Genomic DNA, 21,295 nt, shown 5'->3' with positions numbered 1-21,295 from the left:
TATGATTTAGCATAATGCTAGTATTATTTCACTCAAATGAATTTAAATGTAAAGGCTACAGTGTTAGCTTATTTCAATTTATAGAATAAAGCATGTATTTTATTTAGATTAGTCTTAGCTTTATTTAAGGGAAGGAAAATATGCTTTGCCTTTATCGCCACTGCCAACAGGGTTATGGGCCCAGGGCCAACAGCTAACCTGTTACCCAGTTCAATTCAGCATTGAAGGAATGTAGGTGAAGAGGGCTGTTATCCACGAAAAGAAGCTGACGTGGAAGTTTGTTCAAGTTGTTGTGCTCACACTTAATTGAAGATGTCATTACTACCTGAAGGTTTTGAGCTGTTAAACCATGACAACTGGGATCGATGGAAAGTCGATATGAAAATGTTGTTACTGGGTAGAAACTGTTGGAGCTTCATAGAGGACAAAGAAGAAGAATTAGATAAAAGTGCAACACGGCCTGAAAAGCAGGAATTCACACTGAGAGAGAATAGAGCCTTCACTACATTATATTATACAATCTATTACATTATATAATCAAGTTTAGGCCACTGATACAAGAATGCTCAAGTGGTAAAGAAGCATGGGAAGTTCTACAGAAGCAATTCGAACTCAAAACAAGAGCAAGGATAATTCAGTTACTGGATGAATTTTTTAGTATTAGATATATCCCAAATGAAGAAATAGAACTATTCATCGCGAGGATAAGAATGACTGCAAAGAAGTTGGCTGAAGCTGGACACAACTTGGTAGGTCTTTTTAAAGGATTTCAGGCAATAAGGAGATTACCCCAGGAATACTCCGGCATAGTACAGTTGATCTATAGGTGGAATGATGAAGATTTTACGTTGGAAAGAATTGCTGAAGAACTGGCAAGGGAAGAAAGCCGACTTTGCCAGGTAAATGCCGATTTAGAAGACAGCAAGGTAAGCGTGTTTAATACTATTAGTTCAAATGCAGGGAAAGATAAGAGTTGAAAATAAAACTAAATCTAAGAAAAAAAATGAGGAATATGAGAATAGGACCTTGTTTCAGATGCCATAAATTTGGACACTTAACACTCAATGTAAAGAAAATGTAAGTAAAAATCAGAAGTTTAAAATAGACGATAAAAATGAACAGTTTAAAGATAAAGAATTAATGTTAGTAGAAAATTATGTAACAAATGTGTGCTTTTGAAGTAAGTTCAGCTTTGTATGTTTTCACAATTGTTAAAAAAATAAGTGTTCATGTTTCAGCGAAATGTGTATTATCATTTAAGTATTGCTAATTAATGACAAATTGATTTATATGTACAAAATGAATATCAGAATGTGTCTGTTTAGTCAATACACAGATATCGACGGCGATAAGTAGATGCTGATGTGATTTTTTTTTTTTTTTATTATTATCATGAACGGATAAAGTCTAAATAATTATATTTTACGTTTGATTTTAATTTTGTGCGTGATTATAACTATAAAGTGTACTTTTTATTTAAATTTTAATGCGGGATTCATGGTTTAAAATCGTATGTCATTTTTTGACCCTATCATATTGTTGTCAAATCTGTTAGTTGGCCCCCAATGTAAAAAAAAAATAATATATATATATATATATATAAACATCGGATAATATGATTGAAATTATGTATTATATAATGTTTCTCTTAAAGTAACATAAATATACTGTATTTATATTCATTTTGAAGAAGGTAAGCATCAATTTAGGTATTTAACGAATGATTTTGACCATATATCACGTAGACTATATTTCCAGCTCTTTCATTTAACTGCAATTTCTGTCAATTTATTTCCAATGTATCAACATAAAATATGTTTTAAAATGCTGTACAAGCTTAGTCACTTATTCTTAATTTAATTCAGCATACCTGCCAACTTCTAAAGATAAAAATTCAGAAGATTTCTCCAAAATTCAGAAGAACAGGAAGAATTAATATCATGCTTTGATATTAAAAAAATAACAATTTATACAAATAGAAAAAAGAAAATTGTACTTACATTAGTAAATCTCAATTAAGTAGTAACTAAAAAATTTATTAGGAAACATAAAACAAGAACTTATGTTACACAAAAAAATTATTGCAATGAATTTAGAGTGCATTTTTTGGCTTTAGCCGAAAATTCTTTGGAAAATTTCCTGTCATAACAATTAGTTTCCTCATAACATTTAGCAATTAAAATGTTTTCTAGAGTTTTTGGTGAAATTGAAGAACAAAACATACTTTTGTTTTTCTTCACAACACTGAAGACTCTCTCACACTCAGCATTACTGTGTGGAATTACGAGAACAGCACATAAAACTCTTGCTAGTCTATCATATTTTGGTGTTCCATCAGCTCTTTTTATTCTTTTTAAGGACGAGGACATCAAGTCTATCTTCTCCAGAACTTCCAGTCTCTCCAGAAGAGAACTCCAGAAGTCTTCAAACTGTGCAGCAGAAAATTGGTTCTGTAGTTCATCTAAAGCATCATTATGGCATTCATTTTCTTTAATTGTTAACAAAAATGGAAATTTATCAATAAAAAAAAAAAAAAAAAAAAGAACGAATCTTTTCAAAAGATGAATTTTCAATTTGTTTCAAATTTGCCACTTCAGCATTTAAAAGAACTTCATTTTGCAAAGGAAACTTCCTTACAATGTAATCACAGGCCGAGGAAAAGTACTTTCTAACACATTGAAAAAATTCTTTTTTCTCGTGATCTTTCAAAGAATTTACAAGTTCCCTGGTTTCATTTCCAATTATAAGATCATTGTCATCCTTTTGATTTGCCAAACTATTATAGGTAACACGAATCAACACACTGTTTTTCACAACGGACGGTTTTACAAACTTAGTATAAAGTTCTTTCAAAAGATCATTAAGAATTTGGATAAGCAGGGAAGATTTTGGCGAAGCTGATTGTAGAAGGGTATTTACACTTTCAAAAATCTTAATGGTACTTAACACAAAACTACAATATGCTTTGTTCAAATCCGAAGAAAGAAGATAGAAAATCCTTTCCTCCCGGCTAATAGAAGACTGTTTCTTCTTCCCTTCAACTTCTTTAACAAAGTTGACCTTTGAGGAGTCTTCTAAGCATTTTCTTTTTAAAAGGGTTTGATTCTGTGTGCTGGCTTCTCCCTTTTAAAGCATTTTTATTAGAAGCAAAGTTGTTTTTCGGAATCTTATATGCCGACAAATTTGATGGGATCTGTGGTTTCGTTTTGGTCTCTTCGTGGAAATATTTTAGCAATACATCCCACTGTTCAATAAACCTTCCTAGCGCTCTGCCTAAGGATAACCATCTTGTGCATACATGTTTCAGAATTTTTCTCGTTTCACCAGAGCACAATTCTTGGAAATTCTTTAGGTTTTCTTTCCTTTTTACCCTTTTTTCCAGATAGAAAAACACATCAATCAGAAACTGGTCAATATTTAATAGTAATGCAGCTGCAGCTTTTTCTGCTGCCAAATTAATTAAGTGGCATGGGCATCCAATAACAATTAACTCATTTTGTTCTTTTTTGAGGAAAGAGGCTACACCCTTTTTATCACCCACCATGACATGAGCATTATCTGCACCAAATGAAATGCAGTTTGATACTGGGATGTTAAGTTGTTTCAACTCATTGATTACCAAGGAGGCAATATTTTTCCCCGTAGCATCTCCATTTAACAATGGAAGACACAAAAGATGAGTTTTCATTTCATTAGAAACATCACAGAAATATGTGACAACGATGGGGTAAAGATTCCAATCGCTGTCGTTGCTACCATCAATTGACACCGAACATGCTGAATTCTGGAGTGCAGCTATCGTTTTACTTTGTGCATCACAAGCAATTTCGTTCACAATAGAAGATGTTTTCGTGCGAGCACAGGCATATTTCTGAGCAATCTTGGAGTCGGGAAACATCCGTCTGAAAAGTTGACCGGCGTGATCGGCAGCGCTTAGCAGCACATTGTGTTCGATGAGGAATGCAGTAAACAAACACTCTGCCAAAATGACATCAGCATCCGAATTCGTGGCCGAATTTGAAAAAAAAAATCATCCACTTTCTTTGACATTGTCAAAGCCGAAGCATTAACTTCATGCTTTTTAGACTTAACATGCTTCACAATGTCACTTCTTCCACCGTGACTTATTATGAAGTCACACACGCACACGTTGCAAACTGCATAGTTATTTCCTTTGAAGAATTCTTTAATTGTTGGAAATTCAGCTTTGTAGGCAGGCCGAAAATATTGAGAATACGTTTTTTTTTTAACTCATTTCGTAACAACGACATATTAAGAAAATTTGTAGCACGTGCAAACGGGAAAAAAAAAAAAAAAAAAAAAAAAAAAAAAAAAAAAACAGAATGCGACAATCCACGCTCGCTGAGTCCGAGCTGAGTACCGTAATTTCCGGAAGAAAGGCCGCATCAGCGTAAACGCCGCACTCGAGAAAAATGGAGGGGAAAAAATTTAAAATTACACAGAAACGCCGCAATAGATTAAATTGCGCGTGACATCGTCGTGGGCCGTATAGATGCAAAAACTCAACCTAAGTCCTGATATATGACATACCAGTTACGAAAAATGCATATAATGAAACCATAACTCAAAAATAAATTAAAGGTAAGAAATGTATAGCTTCTGTGCCGTTTAGAGACATTTTCAAAAATTTTCTGCTCCCTAATTAAAAACTATCCAACAAGTACTTGTACCCAAACTGATGGGAATCTGTATTTGGCAGAATGCCAAGAAAATTCTTCCATTCATGCTGAAGGGAAAATACGTCAGAGTTCGTTATTGCGAGGCAGGTGGAGTCGTGTCCGCCTTTGAAAAAAATTGCAGAAAAGGCAGGGGTGGGGAGAGGATGGGTCCTGGAAGATTCATGAAATGGCAGAGGAGAGAGACTATTCAAACTGATGAGAATGTTGATTTGAAAGGGGGAAGAATGTTATTGTTCTGAGATCTCGTTTAGGGTGAATAAGGCAGGTAGGTCCGTTCAAGGGAAAGAATGTAAACAAAATAACGTTCGCAAAAAGCAATTGAGTGGTCTTTTGTGTGGGAACAGCACCAGTCTATGCACAATGACAAGGCCATCCAAACAATGTACAATGACCATCATAGGAAATATTTTATTTTTAGTGCACCTAAACTTTGCACCCGCTGAAAATTTAAGTTTTAAACATGTAAACGCCGCGGCGTTTCTTCCGGAAATTACGGTAATTCCCTTGCTGCTGAGGTGAACGCGAAAAAAATAATCTGGCGTCCACAAAGAAAAGAGTGGGAGAAACAAGTTCAGCCCATTGAATTGGCTGGTTAAGTGGCGAGTTGGGAGAAACCGCAGGTTACTGGATTCGAAGTAGTTGGCGGTAAAACAGGATGCAATTGGCGAAAAATTCTAAAATTTCGGCAAAAATCACTAAAAAACACTTGAAACAGGAAAAAAATCGTAAAATCGTAAAGACAAACGCATTTTCATAAAAATTACGAAAAATTTGTAAAAGTTGGCAGGTATGATTGAGACAATTTTTTCATGTGTAATTAAAATAATTTAATAATATATGTTACTGTAATTTACTACTTTTGATTTTAATGTTTTCAGAAATTTTCTAAATCAAGTTTATTTTTGTGTGACCTTGCATCAGAGGCGCCAATAATAAATCTGTTTTGGCTTTCACTGCTAAAGTTTTTAATGAAAAAATTATTACTTACGTATAAGAATAAAAAAATGATATTTTCTTCCTAATCAGTGTCTTATGATATTGCAATAACATAAAAGGCTTCTTACTGTTCCTTGTTGCATAACTTGTTTTTATAATTTCTTGACATCTTTATGTTTTACTCTTCTATGTTATCAAATAAATACAAAAGGTATGTTTCTAATTAAAAATTCTTCCTTTCATAGCAGTGTTATGTACCATGATGTGATATGTGTTGGCGTTTATTATATAGTTATGAACATTATTCATTATAGAGTTTTATGTATTTATTAAATATAATTTACATGATTATGTATTATATAATTTTCCTTTTAGTATATATTACATTGTATTTTTTGAGTTGTTAATAACTTTTCTTTTGCTTTAAAAGGTCTTTTGAATCCTTTTTTTCAGTATGCATGTAAAACTTACTTGACCTATATTTTTTCACATGCAGGTGATTTATGTGACTGGAATGTGTCTTTTAGGTTAGCTGTTTTCATAAAGGAATTAAAATAAAATGTTACCCTTTAAAAACTTTTCATGGATAAAACTTTGATACAATAGTGCTGAAAAGCCAAAGAGGGAACAAACCTGAACTGCAACCCTAGAGAACGGTTATGAGGAGTCAGCCTGCACATCTAGTAGCTCTATAATTGGTCATTTCGAAACCAACGCAACTTTGGATTATAGATAAACAGCATCGTGCATCAAGTAACCTCTGGCAACCCCTACAAGTTCGAATGGTAGCAAAGTGTTTCAAATGAATACGAAAAATCACTTGTTTCCAAAAGTGATCGCTAATGCTGGATGCAACGATCGCTGTTAGCAGAATCAGATGAAGAAAAGGAAACTTGTAGAGAAGAAATAAAGTTGTCAGATGACAAATCTACCCCGAAAGAAGTATCAGACTTAACTGGCAAAGAAAAGCAGTTAACAGGCCAGATGGAACACGTACAGACATATATTACTATGTAGAGGGAACAGACACCCGTTTCAGATGCCATAATGATATTGAAAAGTATTGTGAGGCAAGAAATATTAAATTTGAATAAGATAAGTTTGATTTTAGTGGAAAAAAAACGAATACTCAGGGAAAGTTAATTTTGTAGAACAGGAGACTAGCTCCGTGTCTGAAGAGACAAATTCCACAGAAATTGTTATTCCACAAAATTTTAAAGAAGCGCGAAAATTAGTAAATGCCAAAGAATGGGATAAGGCAATGAAAGAAGAAATTGACACAATGAAGAAAAGAAAGATTTGAGAATTAGTCGAAAAACCAGAAAATAAAACTATGCTAGGAAACAAATAGGTCTATATGCTAAAAAGAAATGAAAAGAATGAAGTGGTTAGATACAAAGCACGTTTAGTAGCACAGGGATTCAGGCAGAAAAGAGGTGAAGATTTTGATGATGTTTACAGTCCTGTAGTAAATTTCTCAATCATAAGTATATTTTTACTATTCTGGTATGTTTATATTGATGGACTAATTGTCAGTTAGATATATAGAACTCATATTTATATGCAAACCTAAATGAGAAAATATATATGACCCAACCAGAGGGAATTATTGAAGAGAAAAATAAAGTGTGCTTATTACACAAGGCCATTTACGGTCTACATCAAAGCGGCTGTGAATGGTTTTGTGAATTTGAAAGTATTTTAGAAAATCTACATTTTAAGAAAATACAATGGTGCAATTGTGTTTATAAGAATTCAAATAAAATTTTCTTGTTATATGTAGATGATATTGTGGTTTTTAGTAAAGATCAATATAGTATAGATAAAGTAATTTCACAGCTGAGTAAGTTTTTTGATCTTAAAGTATTAAGCAAAACTAAAACATTACTTGGAATTGAATTCTTAGAGAATGAGAATGGGGTTTTTATACATCAGCAAAAATATATCGAAGAAATTTTTGAAAAATTTAAAAATTTTCAGATACCAATAACTTTACTTCCTGTAGCTAAAGACACTATTCTTACAAAATTAGATTGTCCATCTACAAGTGCAGAAATTGCGGAAATGCATACATTACCCTTTAGAAATCTGTTCGGATGTTTAGTTTCTGCAGCTAAGAGGACAAGGCCCGATATTACATATACAGTGAATATCTTATCACAATTTCAGGAGAATCTTGGAATTAGGCATTGGAAAGCATTGTTGAAATTTCTTAGTTATCTCAATAGTATTTAATTATATAAGTTAAACTTATGGAAGATTAAACATCTAAATTTACATTGCTATACAGATACTGATTATGCAAGTAATAGGGATGGCCGCATGTCCATGGGAGGATTTATATTATATTTAGATGAAGTACCGGTAATCTGGAAAACTGTTAAACAAAAATGTGTAAGTTTATCAACCATGGAAGCTGAGTATATCGCCTTATCGGAGGCAGCGAAGGAAATAATGTCAACAAAAAATGTCTTACAAGATGAAATTTTAAAGTTTAATTTAAGAGAATGTAAACTATTTTGTGATAACAAGTCTGCCATTGATTTTTCTAAATCGCCAATAGAAAATCACCGAACTAAGCACATAGACATAAAATATCACTTTATTAGAAGACTAGTAAATAATAGGGTGTTTGACCTTGAATTTATCTCCAGTAAATTAAATACTGCGGACTTATTTACAAAAGTGGCGACTGCTGTTAATTTAAGGAAGTTTTGTTTAGATGTTTTCAGTGTTTAAAGACAATAAGTGTTTTCGTATAATAGAATTAAACTATCAACTTCTGTAATTCTGTGCAAGTTTTGTTTTTGTCTTTGCATGAGGAAAAGAGGGCCATTTGTTGGCTTTAGTTTTTAATTATGCAAATTTTAATCGGAAGTCAATCGGCGGTAAGCTAACGTGGTTGGCGCTGATGCCAAGATCGGTGGGTTGGTTGAGTATTATATATATGTATGCCAGTATCAGCGAAGGTGTGATTATGAGTTAGCAGAATGCTAGTATTCTTTCACTCAAATGATTTTTAATGTAAAGGCTACTGTGTTAGCTTATTTTATTTTAATTTACAGAATAAAGCATGAATTTTATTTAGATTAGTCTTAACTTTATTTAAAGGAAGCAAAATATGCTTTTCCTTTATCGTCACTGCCAACATTCGTGATATTTATAATGACGAGGACTTTGATTTAAATCATATCAAAGACGGAGTACATCAAAATGAAATACTAGATTTAGTAAGGAATTATAAGCCGGATAAAATAAAAACATCTGCCCTGAAGATAAGGGTAATGCTGACAGATCAACTTCCAGTTCATTGCGCGCCACAACGCCCCCCCCCCTGTTCAGCACAAGTGCCTAGACATTGGGTTCTCATCTATCCCAGAGCTCCCCACTCTCGGTTGCTCGCCAGACGTCACTTCCGTTTGAGGATGTAAATAAGTTGGGAGGGGGGGGTTGAAGCTAACGTGGTTGTCGTCTTTCTCAGAGCCGTATTATTCCATGCAGCTCTTAAATATCGTGTGCCCTCAAAATATACATTTTTAAATGGTTAATGAAGTAGTGTTTTTTACTTCTGTTGTTATAATGTTACCTATAATATTAAGCAGATAAGTTTTTATGAGTAACATTATAATGAAATAATATATTTCGAATGATATTTTTTTTTTTTAATATTTACCTTTCGGAAGATGTTAGGTGTTACATCCAATAAATGATTTCAGTTAAATAAAGATTATTATCATTTTATTGGCTCTGTGAGATGACTGAAAAGTTTTATGCACTCCCAAAGTCACCAAAATTAACAAACTGGGGTGGTGTAATCTAAATTCAAATGACTTCAAACTGCATAAAAATAACAAAATGTATAATTTTTCTGTTTTATTTATAATGATGTTCTAAGGAATTTAAATGCTATTTAAAATTTGTGGTATTGTTAAGTATGTTATGAATAAGGACAGGCAGTTGTGTCAAACTAAAATGTTGAAAGCGGTAGGTAAATAGAAAAAGAAAAATGTCTTTAAAATATAGTTTGGGAAAAATGAATATGTTAACTGTGTTAAGTTGTGAATTCATTAACGCACTTCATGTACTATAACTAGCACTGATAAAGATAAAGTTTTCTCAATATCGATAAACAAAGTACATAAAAACATATTCCTACATATCATTAAAATATTAGTATTTTTCATGAATTCCAGAGAAAATATGCTAATGAATAATAAATACCATGGTCAAGAATTACCTAAAAAAAAAAAAAAAAAAAAAAAAAAAGATTTCCTACCTTGATACATAAGAAAGGAATATCACCATGTAACACATTGTTCACTTGTGTCAATATCACAGGCATTTTTTTCAGATTCTCCATTGACAAGTTGTATCTGTTAAAATGCCCCTGAGGCAGGAAAACAATCATCTGCTGATGGGACAGGTGCATATTTAAAACATAGAGATTCACAGGATTCGTAACGATATCAAACATGTTTTCACAATGCTTGAACCTACACCTTTTTCAACGTAAATATTGAGACACATTTTTCATCACATCAAATTCATACAAAGAGGCTACTAAATTTAGATTCTGTTTCTCCAGGGAAGCTTGTATTTGAGAGAAATATGAAGCTATAAATGTGAGACTCTTATTTAGAGATGCCTTTTTAAATAACACCTAAGCATTTTAAGCGAAGAACATAAAAAATATTGACAGCATCTGAGGTTTTGACAAAATACTAGTCATTAGGGCCAACCTTACTGTTTTTTCTGCCCACGAAAGCATACAGAAAGTAAAAATCTGTTAATCATCCTTCACTGAAACCAGAAATAAGTGAATAAAGATACAACATTTCACAAAGAAATCTATAAAAAAACTTCAGTATTTGGCATTCTGTGCAATCACCCTACCTCCACCTCTTAAAAACGCTACTACTCGCCAAAATAGCAAGCTCACGCTACCATATTCCTCACTTTTTCAAAACTGGATTTAAAGGCAACAATATATCAACTGCAATCTCTCTAAAGACTTTTGCTCTAGCAGGTAATTCTAAAAACATCCTTTTTACATTAGAAATAAGTTTGCAATTGTCTGTGAACAATTCATGAAACTTTTCGGCAAGGTGTACAGGGTGTGCATTTTAGATACAGTATTTTGAGAAACGACCCTGTAAATGCCTCACCTTTTTTATACATCTCATCATTCAGGAAAAGAATGGCATAGTCATGTTTACTTCTATTAAGACAAAATAAATTCTATTGATGAAACTTGAGATATACCGAAACTGTTGGTTTCTTTCTACATCTGCTATCAGAAGGAATATATCTGTTATTTTAGGGTGTAAGGTTTTAGTTGCAATGTTACATATGAATTTTACCACAGCATTCATTCATGAAAATGAATTGCTGTCCAAAATCACACTTTGGATATCCTAAACTGCACCAATGTAAGCAGTATGTTAATATGTTCTTCTTAAAATAGATTTATAGGGAATTTATCACTTTCAAAATATCTTTTTGCAGATGGACTTTTAACTTTCCAAAATGTCATTCAATTCAAATCATTCATGAACTACTTATGACATGACATGCAGCTGTAAACACTAGTAAATGTTTTGTTGTTTCATTGGCATTACACTTCCTCTTAATTGTATGTTTGTGCTATGCTACAAAATAAAATTTTTGAGCACTAAGTGGTTTTTCTGGTGCTTATGTATCAATAAAAGTGTCCATTCCAAATTCTTTTGAAAAATTGTTCATTTTCCCTATCATTGAAAGCTCTTTCTTAAGCTTGGCAGTATAGCACATAAGGCAAAGCAAAGAAACAAATGAAACTGAGAGAAGAAATTTTGACAGAACCTAGTCATCACTCTGGCATTCATGCTGCTAAGTTCGTCAACAATAACCTTCCTGAAAAGGAGCATTTCATCCATTTATTTTTTAGGTAATTTCTAATTATCACACTCCACCACCACCAAAAATTATAAATTTGTTGCCAACTTTGGAGAGAGATGTTTATTTGAGTACTTTTGTGTCTATTTTAATAATGCATCCAGTGCCACCTATTTCTTTTTTTCTACAATACACACATACTCCTTTTTTTTTTTTTTTTTTTGTGCTACTGTTTGATTTCTTGGACACAGCACTGAAATCAAAATTTTAAAATAAGAAGGTAAAAAAAAAAGAGGTCCATAAAGCCTTTAACCCTTTGATGGGCGGCGGGATGGCATTTTTTATCAGTTTTTATCTCCAAGATGACAGCTGCAAAATTCTGTTTAAAATACATACAATAATACCTTTCAGCTTCCTAAATATATAACAGATGGTGGCACTAGTAATTCATAGAAATCATGTAAGAAAAAATTCTTTGCAGGTCTAATTTTGAAGCATTTTTTGTTTTAATTTCTTACGCAATTTAAATCATTCGGACAACTTTTGGTATTAGAATGAATATTTTTTTCCTTGCAGATAAAAAGTATTATTTGAATTCATATATATATATATTAATTAAAAATGGTTGAAATGAAAAGGTGGGACAAATTTGTCCCATCACGCATGTAGGAAATACTGCTACTAGGGGACAGGACTATGGAAAATGTTTTCCGAACATTTGTTCCATTATGATTTTGTACTTTCGGTTTAATATTCTGAAATTTTTTTGGTAGGTTTATGGTTATTTCTAAGGTATCACAAACTATAATAATCATATGAGATATGTTGATTAATTTGACCACTTAAAAATGTCTATATCAGACTGAGAGAAAAAGTGTCAAATGGTGGCACAGAATTTTTTTTCATTTCCTTGATGTTTGTGTAGTTAATTCATTCATATTGTGTAAACAGTTACCCACAGAGTGAGAACATTTAAAATCTCTAAAATTGTTTAAAATGTATATAGCTGGAAATTTACTGAACATGAGTTCTATAAAGAGAAAAAAATACCTGTACATGTAAAGTAATAGTAAAATTAATATAAGTTAATTTTACTAAGACATAGGTCATCAAATGAATTTTCAATATAATGTAATTTTTAAACAATGAAAATTTTAAGAAGAATGTTGCCCCTGAATAGTCTTGTTATTTATCATAACTGTGAGAGGAAAATTTTGTACAGATGTCCGAATTAAATTTTTCATTATTTTTCTTCTTTTTGTTTGTTTAAAGGTTCTTTGCTGTACAATTTTTTTATTAGCTGGTATGTTTACAGTTGGAGGTTCAAAGTGTGATATATTCGTATTTATTGCAGATTTATAAATTTTCTCCATTTTAGTTACTTCATTAGGTGTTATTGAGTTTAGTAAGCTTGTAAATTTATTCAGCAGTGCTATTTTTCTTTCTGCTAATGTCAAAGTTTGTGATGTAATTTGCATTAATTCATTTACTATTACTATATCATTTGTGTCGTCTATTATCAATGAAGGATCATTACAGGAATCATGAACTGTATCTGCTGGACTGTTTTTCTGCATCTGGCATAAATATTGAATATGCTTACACATATTCCACTTAAGTGAAGTATCTATACATGTGCACATATATGTGTGTATGCATACATTACATTCAGTACACTTCAATTCACAGTTACCCTCACTGATCACTTTTTGTATGGTATACAAATCTAAATTGTTTTCTGATGAAATAATCCAGCCACTTTCATTTTGTATAATTTGTAATGACAATGTTAAGCTGGTTTTATATCTGTTTCTCAAGTCTCTAATTTTACTTGTCAATTTTTTTTTATTTGATGCAATGATTCTATCAAACATTTTATCCCTAATAAATTTCATAATTGCATGCACAGCCTTATCAAATCTTTCAACATTTTTTCCATGTAAATAAATATATGTACTTTAATGTTCGATGCATTCTTTCAACTTTATATTTGTATTTAATCTACAATGAACTCTGTAACAATAAGCCCAAGTAGTTGCATCTTTTAAACAATGTGTCAAAAAATAATTAGCAAAATCAAGTGTATCGGGATCAGTTTTCAAGTAATCTAACACAGCTTCTGCTGCAGTATTAAAACTCTGTATACACATTCTTGTAAAGAAGTGCGGAGAACTTGATACTCTTGGGCTTGTTTTTCTCTACCACTGATTTTTTTAAAATTCTTTCGCCATGCACAGTCAACATGCCATGCACAAAAGAGGCGTTTTTCACGTGTGCCCATCTCTGAAACCTATACATTAAAAAAAGAATCAGCCATATCTGACATGAAAACTTTTGGTTGTAACGTGCCAATGCTTTGCTTGATTATTGAGAAGAATATAGACAAAACTGGTTGGTCACTTCGATTCAAAATTAAAAATGCACAAGGAAATCCTTCTCTTAAATTGTTGACAGTTAATAAAACTATAAGCTCAAAGCCATATGCATTCATGCCATGAGTGCATCTATACATACAGTTAGTCAATAAAGTCTGCGTACATCAAGAAAAGTAACATCAAATCCAAATTTATGGTGCAAAAAGGGTAGTTTCTTAAAGTTTTTTTTTTTTTTAATATTTAGTTTCAATAAGGGACTTTGAAATTATTTAACTGTAATATTTTCATATCTAATAATTTATGCAGACTAAATTTTAAAAGATAAGTGGTCAGAAATCAAAGCCAATAAAGTTTGCGTACAATGCGAAGGAGGCGGGGTATTTCTTATCTAACTTTTAAATTTCAAACTTGAGAATGCAAAGAAGGTTACACTTTCAAGGTCATTGACTTCCGAAGCAAATTTCACGTTGATTGGAAGTTGTTATTTCTATTTTCTTTGACGAAAATGACAACCAATAAAGAAATTCCTTTAGTTACGAGACAACTAATTATCAAATTGAGAGATGAAGATAAAACTCTTCGTTATATTGGTAAAACCATTGGAAAACCATTTTCTAGTGGGCAAAGAGTTATTCAAAACTATCTTGACACTGATAGTCTTGCTGTAAAACCAAGATGTGGGAGACCGAAGAAGCTAACACAGAGGGAAAAAAGGAAAATTCTTTTACGAATTAAACAAAATCCTAAACTTTCTGCTGCAAGCATTGCAAAAGACATTTTTTTAACTAGCAACAAGGAAATTTCTCCTGAAACTGTACGAAAAGTGCTGCGAAAGGCCGATTATCATGGACGCAAACTTAGGTCTAAGCCATACATTTCCGAGACAAATAGAAAAAATTGCTTTTGCCAAAACATATTTAAACTCTTCGCAGGACTTCTAGAACAATGTAATTTGGTCAGATGAAAGAAAAATTACAATATTTAAAGTTAATGGCCACCCTATTGTATGGAGAAAACCAGGAACAGAACTGAATCTGAGAAATTTAAATCCAACTGCCAAACATGGAGCTGGTGGTGTAATGGTATGGGGGTGTATGTCGTCGAAAGGAGATGGAAATTTTCACATTATTGATAAAGTCATGGATAAGTATGTTTATCTGGATATTCTGAAGAAAAATCTACGAGACAGTGCCCGAAATTTAAACCTGTCTAATACCTTTATTTTCCAACAAGACAAAATTGCGACCCGAAACATAGAGCTAAAATTGTGAAGGAATATCTCCTCTATCACACTCCAAGACAATTGCGTACTCCTCCACAGCTACCAGACCTCAATCCAATCGAACATTTGTGGGCAAAATTGGAGAAACGAATTCGAAAACACAATATTACATCGCGAAATGAGCTAATTAGTAAATTGCAGAAAGAATGGGCGAAATTTATGTCGGATGACACTTAAAAACTAGTTCAGTCAATGCCCAGACATCTGCAGGCTGTTTTGAAGAATAAAGGATATCCTACAAAGTATTGAAGTAATGTAAAAAACTTATATTTTACTTTTTTTTTTTTTTTTGAAAGTGTACGCAGACTTATTGGATGGAATTTCTGAGTTTTTTTGAAAAAATTTAAAAAGTATTACACTGATATTATTTACTTTTTATTTAAGCTTACAATTTTAGCTAATAGAAGAAAAATATGCAATGATTAAAAAACATTTTTCTATGCTTTAAGTGTTTTTTTTAATTTAAAATTTAGTCTGTACACAGACTTTTGTAGCTAACTGTATGCAGTCTGAACTAATTTTTTTAGCATTTCACTTTGTGATTATAGTCATCATATTTGTCATTATGATGAGAATAAAATCTTCATTGTTAAGGAATGTATGTGTTGGGGATATTACACCTTGTGCCTTATAATAGAACACGCATGAAATCTGTGAACTAAGCATTTCATTCACCCACATGTCAACCCTCACATAGTCATTACTATGCTTTAGCCGACCAGCGGTTGAGCAGTAAAGTCGCTGAACACTGGTAGTTCGGTCCGAGGTTCGAATCCCGCGAATGAGCTGGCTGCATGGGCATTTTCGTGGTTTTCCTCATGTGTAACGTGTATACGAGCCAGTTCCCTTAGAAAGTCCTCCACAAAGGCATCCCTTCCCTTAGGCAGATAGCCCTCGTGTGCTTTGCCATAATTAAATACACCAACACCATTACTATGCTTTACTGCACTGGAAGCTAACTCAAAACTTCGTTCAATGTTTTGCAGATCTTTTTTTGTTATTAGATGCAATCATTCGAGGCCAGAATTAGATATGGAATCGTGAATTTCATCCAAAATTGCATCAAATGGTACTTTAGCAGCTATTTTTGATGCAATAAAGGTTCTATCCTTACTTGAAAGGAAAAGATGACCCATATCATTTTCATGGCCTACATGTGTTTTCTGGAAATATGCACAGTATTCCTCTCATTTTGATTTGACCAATTTTATTTTCGCAGGACAATAAGCATTAATTTTTTTACTGCCCAGGAGCTTTATGTGTCGCTTTCCAGAACTCTGTGAATGAAAATGCCCTGAACGGTGACATGTAAAATATGTAACTGTACCAGTGGCATTTGGTTTTCAGATACATGTATTATAAATTTCGACTTTATTTTCTAAATCATCTTTCCATTCAAGAAAACATTCATAGGATTCAAATTTTAATTCTGATGTTTCAAGTTTTACATCATGAACTTGTAAAAAGTGTTCATTTATCAACTCATTTTCAAAATCCCCTTTACACAAAGGACATTTATACTGTCTCTTAGTTGAAATGCGATCACCATTACAACTAGAATCACATATTTTGAGTTTGGATGTTTCACATACTTTTAAATTTAGAGACTGCAATATGTGTTCATCCGTTGGATCGCATTTTATTACATGCCTTTTCAAATTAAATTTGGAAAAAAAGAATTTCCCACGTCCGCATGGAAACTTGTTTGATGTAATCATATCTGTAGAAATATCCGAATTAGTTTGATTTTTTTCATCAGATTGAACATTTGGCTCTGAAAAGGGCCCTTTATTAAAGTGATCATTTGGTCCTGAAAAGGACCGTTTTGTTTTAAAATGATCAGAGATGTTTGATCAAATTAGCTTGTAAACAATGCAAAAACAATTGCAATATGAGGATTTCCGTTCACTGGCTATTCTATCATTTGAGATCCCTCCCCACAACCGGAAATGACATACTGCGAGCGAAGAGAGAGTGGAACTCTGGGATAGATGAGAACCCAATTTCTAGGCGCTTGTCCGTTGAGCAGCGTGAAATTGATAAACAGATTTCGGAATGGTTAGAATACAAAGGATATGCCATTATCCATTTTTCGCAGCAATTCCACTTTTTTTTTAATGGGTATCGAAACATGCTTTCACTTTGTAGATCCTTCGGCAGCTCCAGAATCGGAAACTCTTTTTGACATAATCGAAAGTTCAAGCTTACTTTTTATAAAATTACTCTAACAGTCTGCAAAAAATAATAATAAGCCCGATCCAATTAGAAGATTAAGGAACAACGCAATCTGCAACATTAACTAAGATAATTAGACAATTTTAGCCTAGCTTATACCATCCGTTATACATTAAATGTGCATGCGTAAAGGTATTATGCGTAATGCATGCGCAGAAAGTTTGTAGCTTTGAGGTCGTGATTATAGATCATTCCGGATTATGGATATCCGGATTAAAGACTTTGTACTGTATTAAGTAAAACTGCTTTCAATAAATGCAAGAAAACACTATACTTTAGTTCACAAAAATACTTAAAAACATTATATATATGAAAAAAGGACATGATATGTAAAAGTTGAAAATAGAATTATCAGTACCATATAATCTCCAGTCTAAGAATTCAGGAATTGCATCAGAAAATTCTTCTGTTGGGAAAGGTAGTCCACCATTATATCCTTTTGATGGCAAACGTCCACGAAGTCTGTGCAATTCGAAATCTGTAAAATCTGCCAAATGGTTTATTTTAAGACTGTAAGACAAGCCTGCCCGATTCATGCTCTGTACATATCTGAAATGAAATAAGTTATGAATCAGCATTTAAACAAAATTTTATTCCTATTGACAATGCATTGCAGAATTTCATTATTCACATTTGTTACGAATCCATTTTTATAATAATTTTATAAACTTGTAATCAGCTCAGTTGAAAAACAGCAAATACTTTTTTTTAATACGCCAAGTTTTTAGTATTACTTAATTCTGCTTTCAAACTTCAAATAAGAGAAATCTTTTGTCAAATTTTTTTGGCTGTTTACATAAATTCACACAAACAAACAAACAAACAAACAAATAATAATTGTATGTTTATATCAATTATTACATTTTATTTTTTACTTCCTTGTATGAAGTAAAAAGGTAATACGTTCGTGCGTACGTACGTATTTCGCATAACTCAAAAACGAGTAGCCTCAGAACGTTGAAATTTTGTATATAAGACTACTATAACATGTAGATGTGCACCTCGTATTTTGGTTTCAATCGGCCGCGCCAAACGTATATAAATATATTTATAAATATATCCACTCTGTTACCCGGCTCAGTGATCTCAGTTTCTTTACTCTTATATGTTTGTAAATTTTTTGCTTTAAAAATGATTGAATTATGTTGTTTTTATCTTCCGGTTAAAGTTTTTATGCCTTTCGTAATTCTGGAAGCAATATTTGTACAATTATCAACAATTTAAAAGCTGTTTAAGGGCGGTTAAGTTTTAAATAACATGGCAGACATATTTGTTAACATTTGAAACAGCAGAATCGTAGATTTGTTGCTAATCTAGAGAAACTAAGCTTCGCAACACAAAAATAATGCCTTCATTTATTATTGTGAATTAAATCATGCTTAATCCTTTCTGGAATTTTTTCAAGGAAATAAGTATTTAAGATTTACTTCGTAATTTTTAATACAGATATTTTGAGTTTTTATGTATTTTTGCCTTGTCGCGAAGTGAAAACTGAATTAATTGAATGAGAAATACTCAATCGTCTGTGAAAAACTGTTTCTTTTTCGTTTGCTTAATTTCTTTTATACATCATTCTAGCTTTGTTATAGTATTTGAATAGAACATGTGACAACGATTAGATAATTCTTTAAATGATATAAATTTTGTGCATTCTGAATTATAATATGAACGAAATATTATACTGTTAAGTAAACCTAGCGCCAGAGTGGTCGCTATGGTAAACAAAGTGAATTTTAAAGAATGCATTTATTCTATTGTGGTTTATGCGCTGTCGGTGAAGTAGGCTTAATTCAATCTAATAAGTTAAATTAAATGCAAGAAAAAAATGCATATAATTTAATATTCCATACAAGGAAGTCATGTAGTGTACACATCAGATTTTTTTAATACTAATATATTGAAAACAGATCATTAAAAGAGCCATAAAGACAATTCAGTTGAATTTCTCTAAAGTTTTTCTGCTACATGAATTATCTTTAGTGTTTTGAGTAACTGCAATTATAAATGCACACATATATAGGCAAAAGATAATTATTATTTTTAATTGTTGCAATATTTTTTATATTATGTAAAGAATTTGTGATAGGGTATAATAACTGTTGCTTACTTAAGAATGAAATATGGTTAATATAAATTAGTTCTCACATGAAATTACTAAAAATACAAAAATAAAAAGTAGTACTTAGGTCTAGCATTAAGTTAGTAATTGCAATATTTAGAAAGATCACCTTTTATTTAACACAATAAAAACAATATACTACTTAATTAATTTTCACAAGACATTCTTTCAATAATAAATATTACTTTTATTTTTTTATCATTGCTGAATTCATTACGATACTTCTTTAGCATCATAACTTTATATACCTATAATTTTGTCGATAAATATTTTTCCGACTTTCATGTTCTTGAGGATCCGAGTATGATTTCCCATGTTTATTTTTAAATTCTTCAAATGTTTCATGGATGTGTCGGTCTTCGTTACTGACAAACTCTCGCATGGGATTATTCACAACCATAACTTCTACACCAGGACCAGGAAAATTGGTGCACTGCAAACCTAAAACCATAAGAGACATAAACAATGTTTGTTTAGAGCCACCCAAAAATTAAGTTTAAAAAGTAGAACAGAAACAAAAATTATGAAGACATAACAAGGAAAAACATTTGATGCTTCTAAGAAAAAATTACAACTTATTTGTAAGAAATATCAAATGATACGTTTAGGCAGTGCTTTTTTTTTTCAAAAAATTTTTAGGAACACTCTCCGTTTGATTCAATGAAGTCACTTTTTTAAGAAGGGCATTCAACAGATTATTTTTTTAAACCAAGAATGTACATTACTCTTTATATTACACAATATACAATAATTAACAGATTGTACAAGGTTTATTCATTAATATTTTCTATATTCTTGCTTTTGGTGTCTTTGTCAGATGTCCTTTCAGAAACACGCACAATATTTAGGAATTCTTGTCAGATGTCCTTTCAGAAATAATTACAGTATTAAGTCATAACAAAGCTTTTATTAGAGTTGCTATTAATTCATCTGCAAGAGGCCTAGTTCACACTCACTTGTTGGATTTGTGTTGTTCTTGACTGCACTTAAAAGAGGCATAAGAGATGATTAAATTTTCTTTTCTAGACGATGCTTTCAAAACCAATGAATATTTGTCTTTCAGAAAGACGAAATCTTTATCACAAGTTAATCATTTCTGTTTCAGCAAATGTCAAAGAGAATTATTTGGCCAAGGCTTGCAATCCAGCAGGTTAGCCCACTGAGAAATTTCAGCAATTTTTTTTTGGGGGGGGGGGGAGGGAGGGGTTAAAAATCAGCTCTTTGTCCAACTTTTTTTACGATTTTAATTTAACATACTTAAATATCTACTATTTTTAATGACAGTATGACAGTATTTTTCATTTCCAGCGCGGTACGTTTCACAATATTAATTCACGCATTAGTCCAGTGTAAAAGTATAGGCCATACTGATTCCATTCAGTTCTCAAACATAAATTTTTGCCTCAAAATCATGAAATGCTTTATGCTTTTTAACAACTTTACATGCTGTTCAAAATTACTGATAGTTATTCCCTTTTCACTTTTGAAAAATTTGATGCATACAGTTTTCAAAGACTTCGCCTTAACTTTACCCCAGTATTAAAACAGCTGACTGATAAGATGAAACTTTTAATGTTTAAAAATTATCTTCCAGAAAGAAAGAATCCGGTCAGATCTGACCTCATCTATAGCATTAACTAATGCTGAAACTGAAAGCTCTGAAACATTCGGCTTTCACATTACAGTGTGCTGCAAAATACAAACTTCTTCGCAAGCTCTAAAGACAAACTTGTTATTTTTAAACACTACCCAACTCAATTTATTACAGAATTAA

At 32.0% G+C, this 21,295-nt stretch overlaps 1 protein-coding gene across 1 annotated transcript in view; it reads right to left on the bottom strand.

Moving 5' to 3' along the window:
- Nucleotides 1–21,295, bottom strand: part of CtsK1 (C1 family peptidase 26-29-p) — a 126,348-nt gene that overhangs the window by 38,993 nt on the left and 66,060 nt on the right. The window contains exons 5-6 of the mRNA XM_085820411.1: nt 19,770–19,962; nt 17,761–17,951 (exon numbers count right to left, since the gene is read on the bottom strand). Of these exons, the coding sequence (XP_085676537.1) occupies nt 17,761–17,951; nt 19,770–19,962 (384 nt within the window). The remainder of the gene's footprint in view (nt 1–17,760; nt 17,952–19,769; nt 19,963–21,295) is intronic.

This window comes from Stegodyphus dumicola, chromosome 7, assembly GCF_044657685.1.
Source record: "Stegodyphus dumicola isolate Sdum_Otavi_A_Nest chromosome 7, ASM4465768v1".
Lineage (NCBI taxonomy): Eukaryota > Metazoa > Arthropoda > Arachnida > Araneae > Eresidae > Stegodyphus > Stegodyphus dumicola.
Note: the sequence above shows the minus strand (reverse complement) of the source record. Positions and strands in the feature narration are given on the sequence as shown.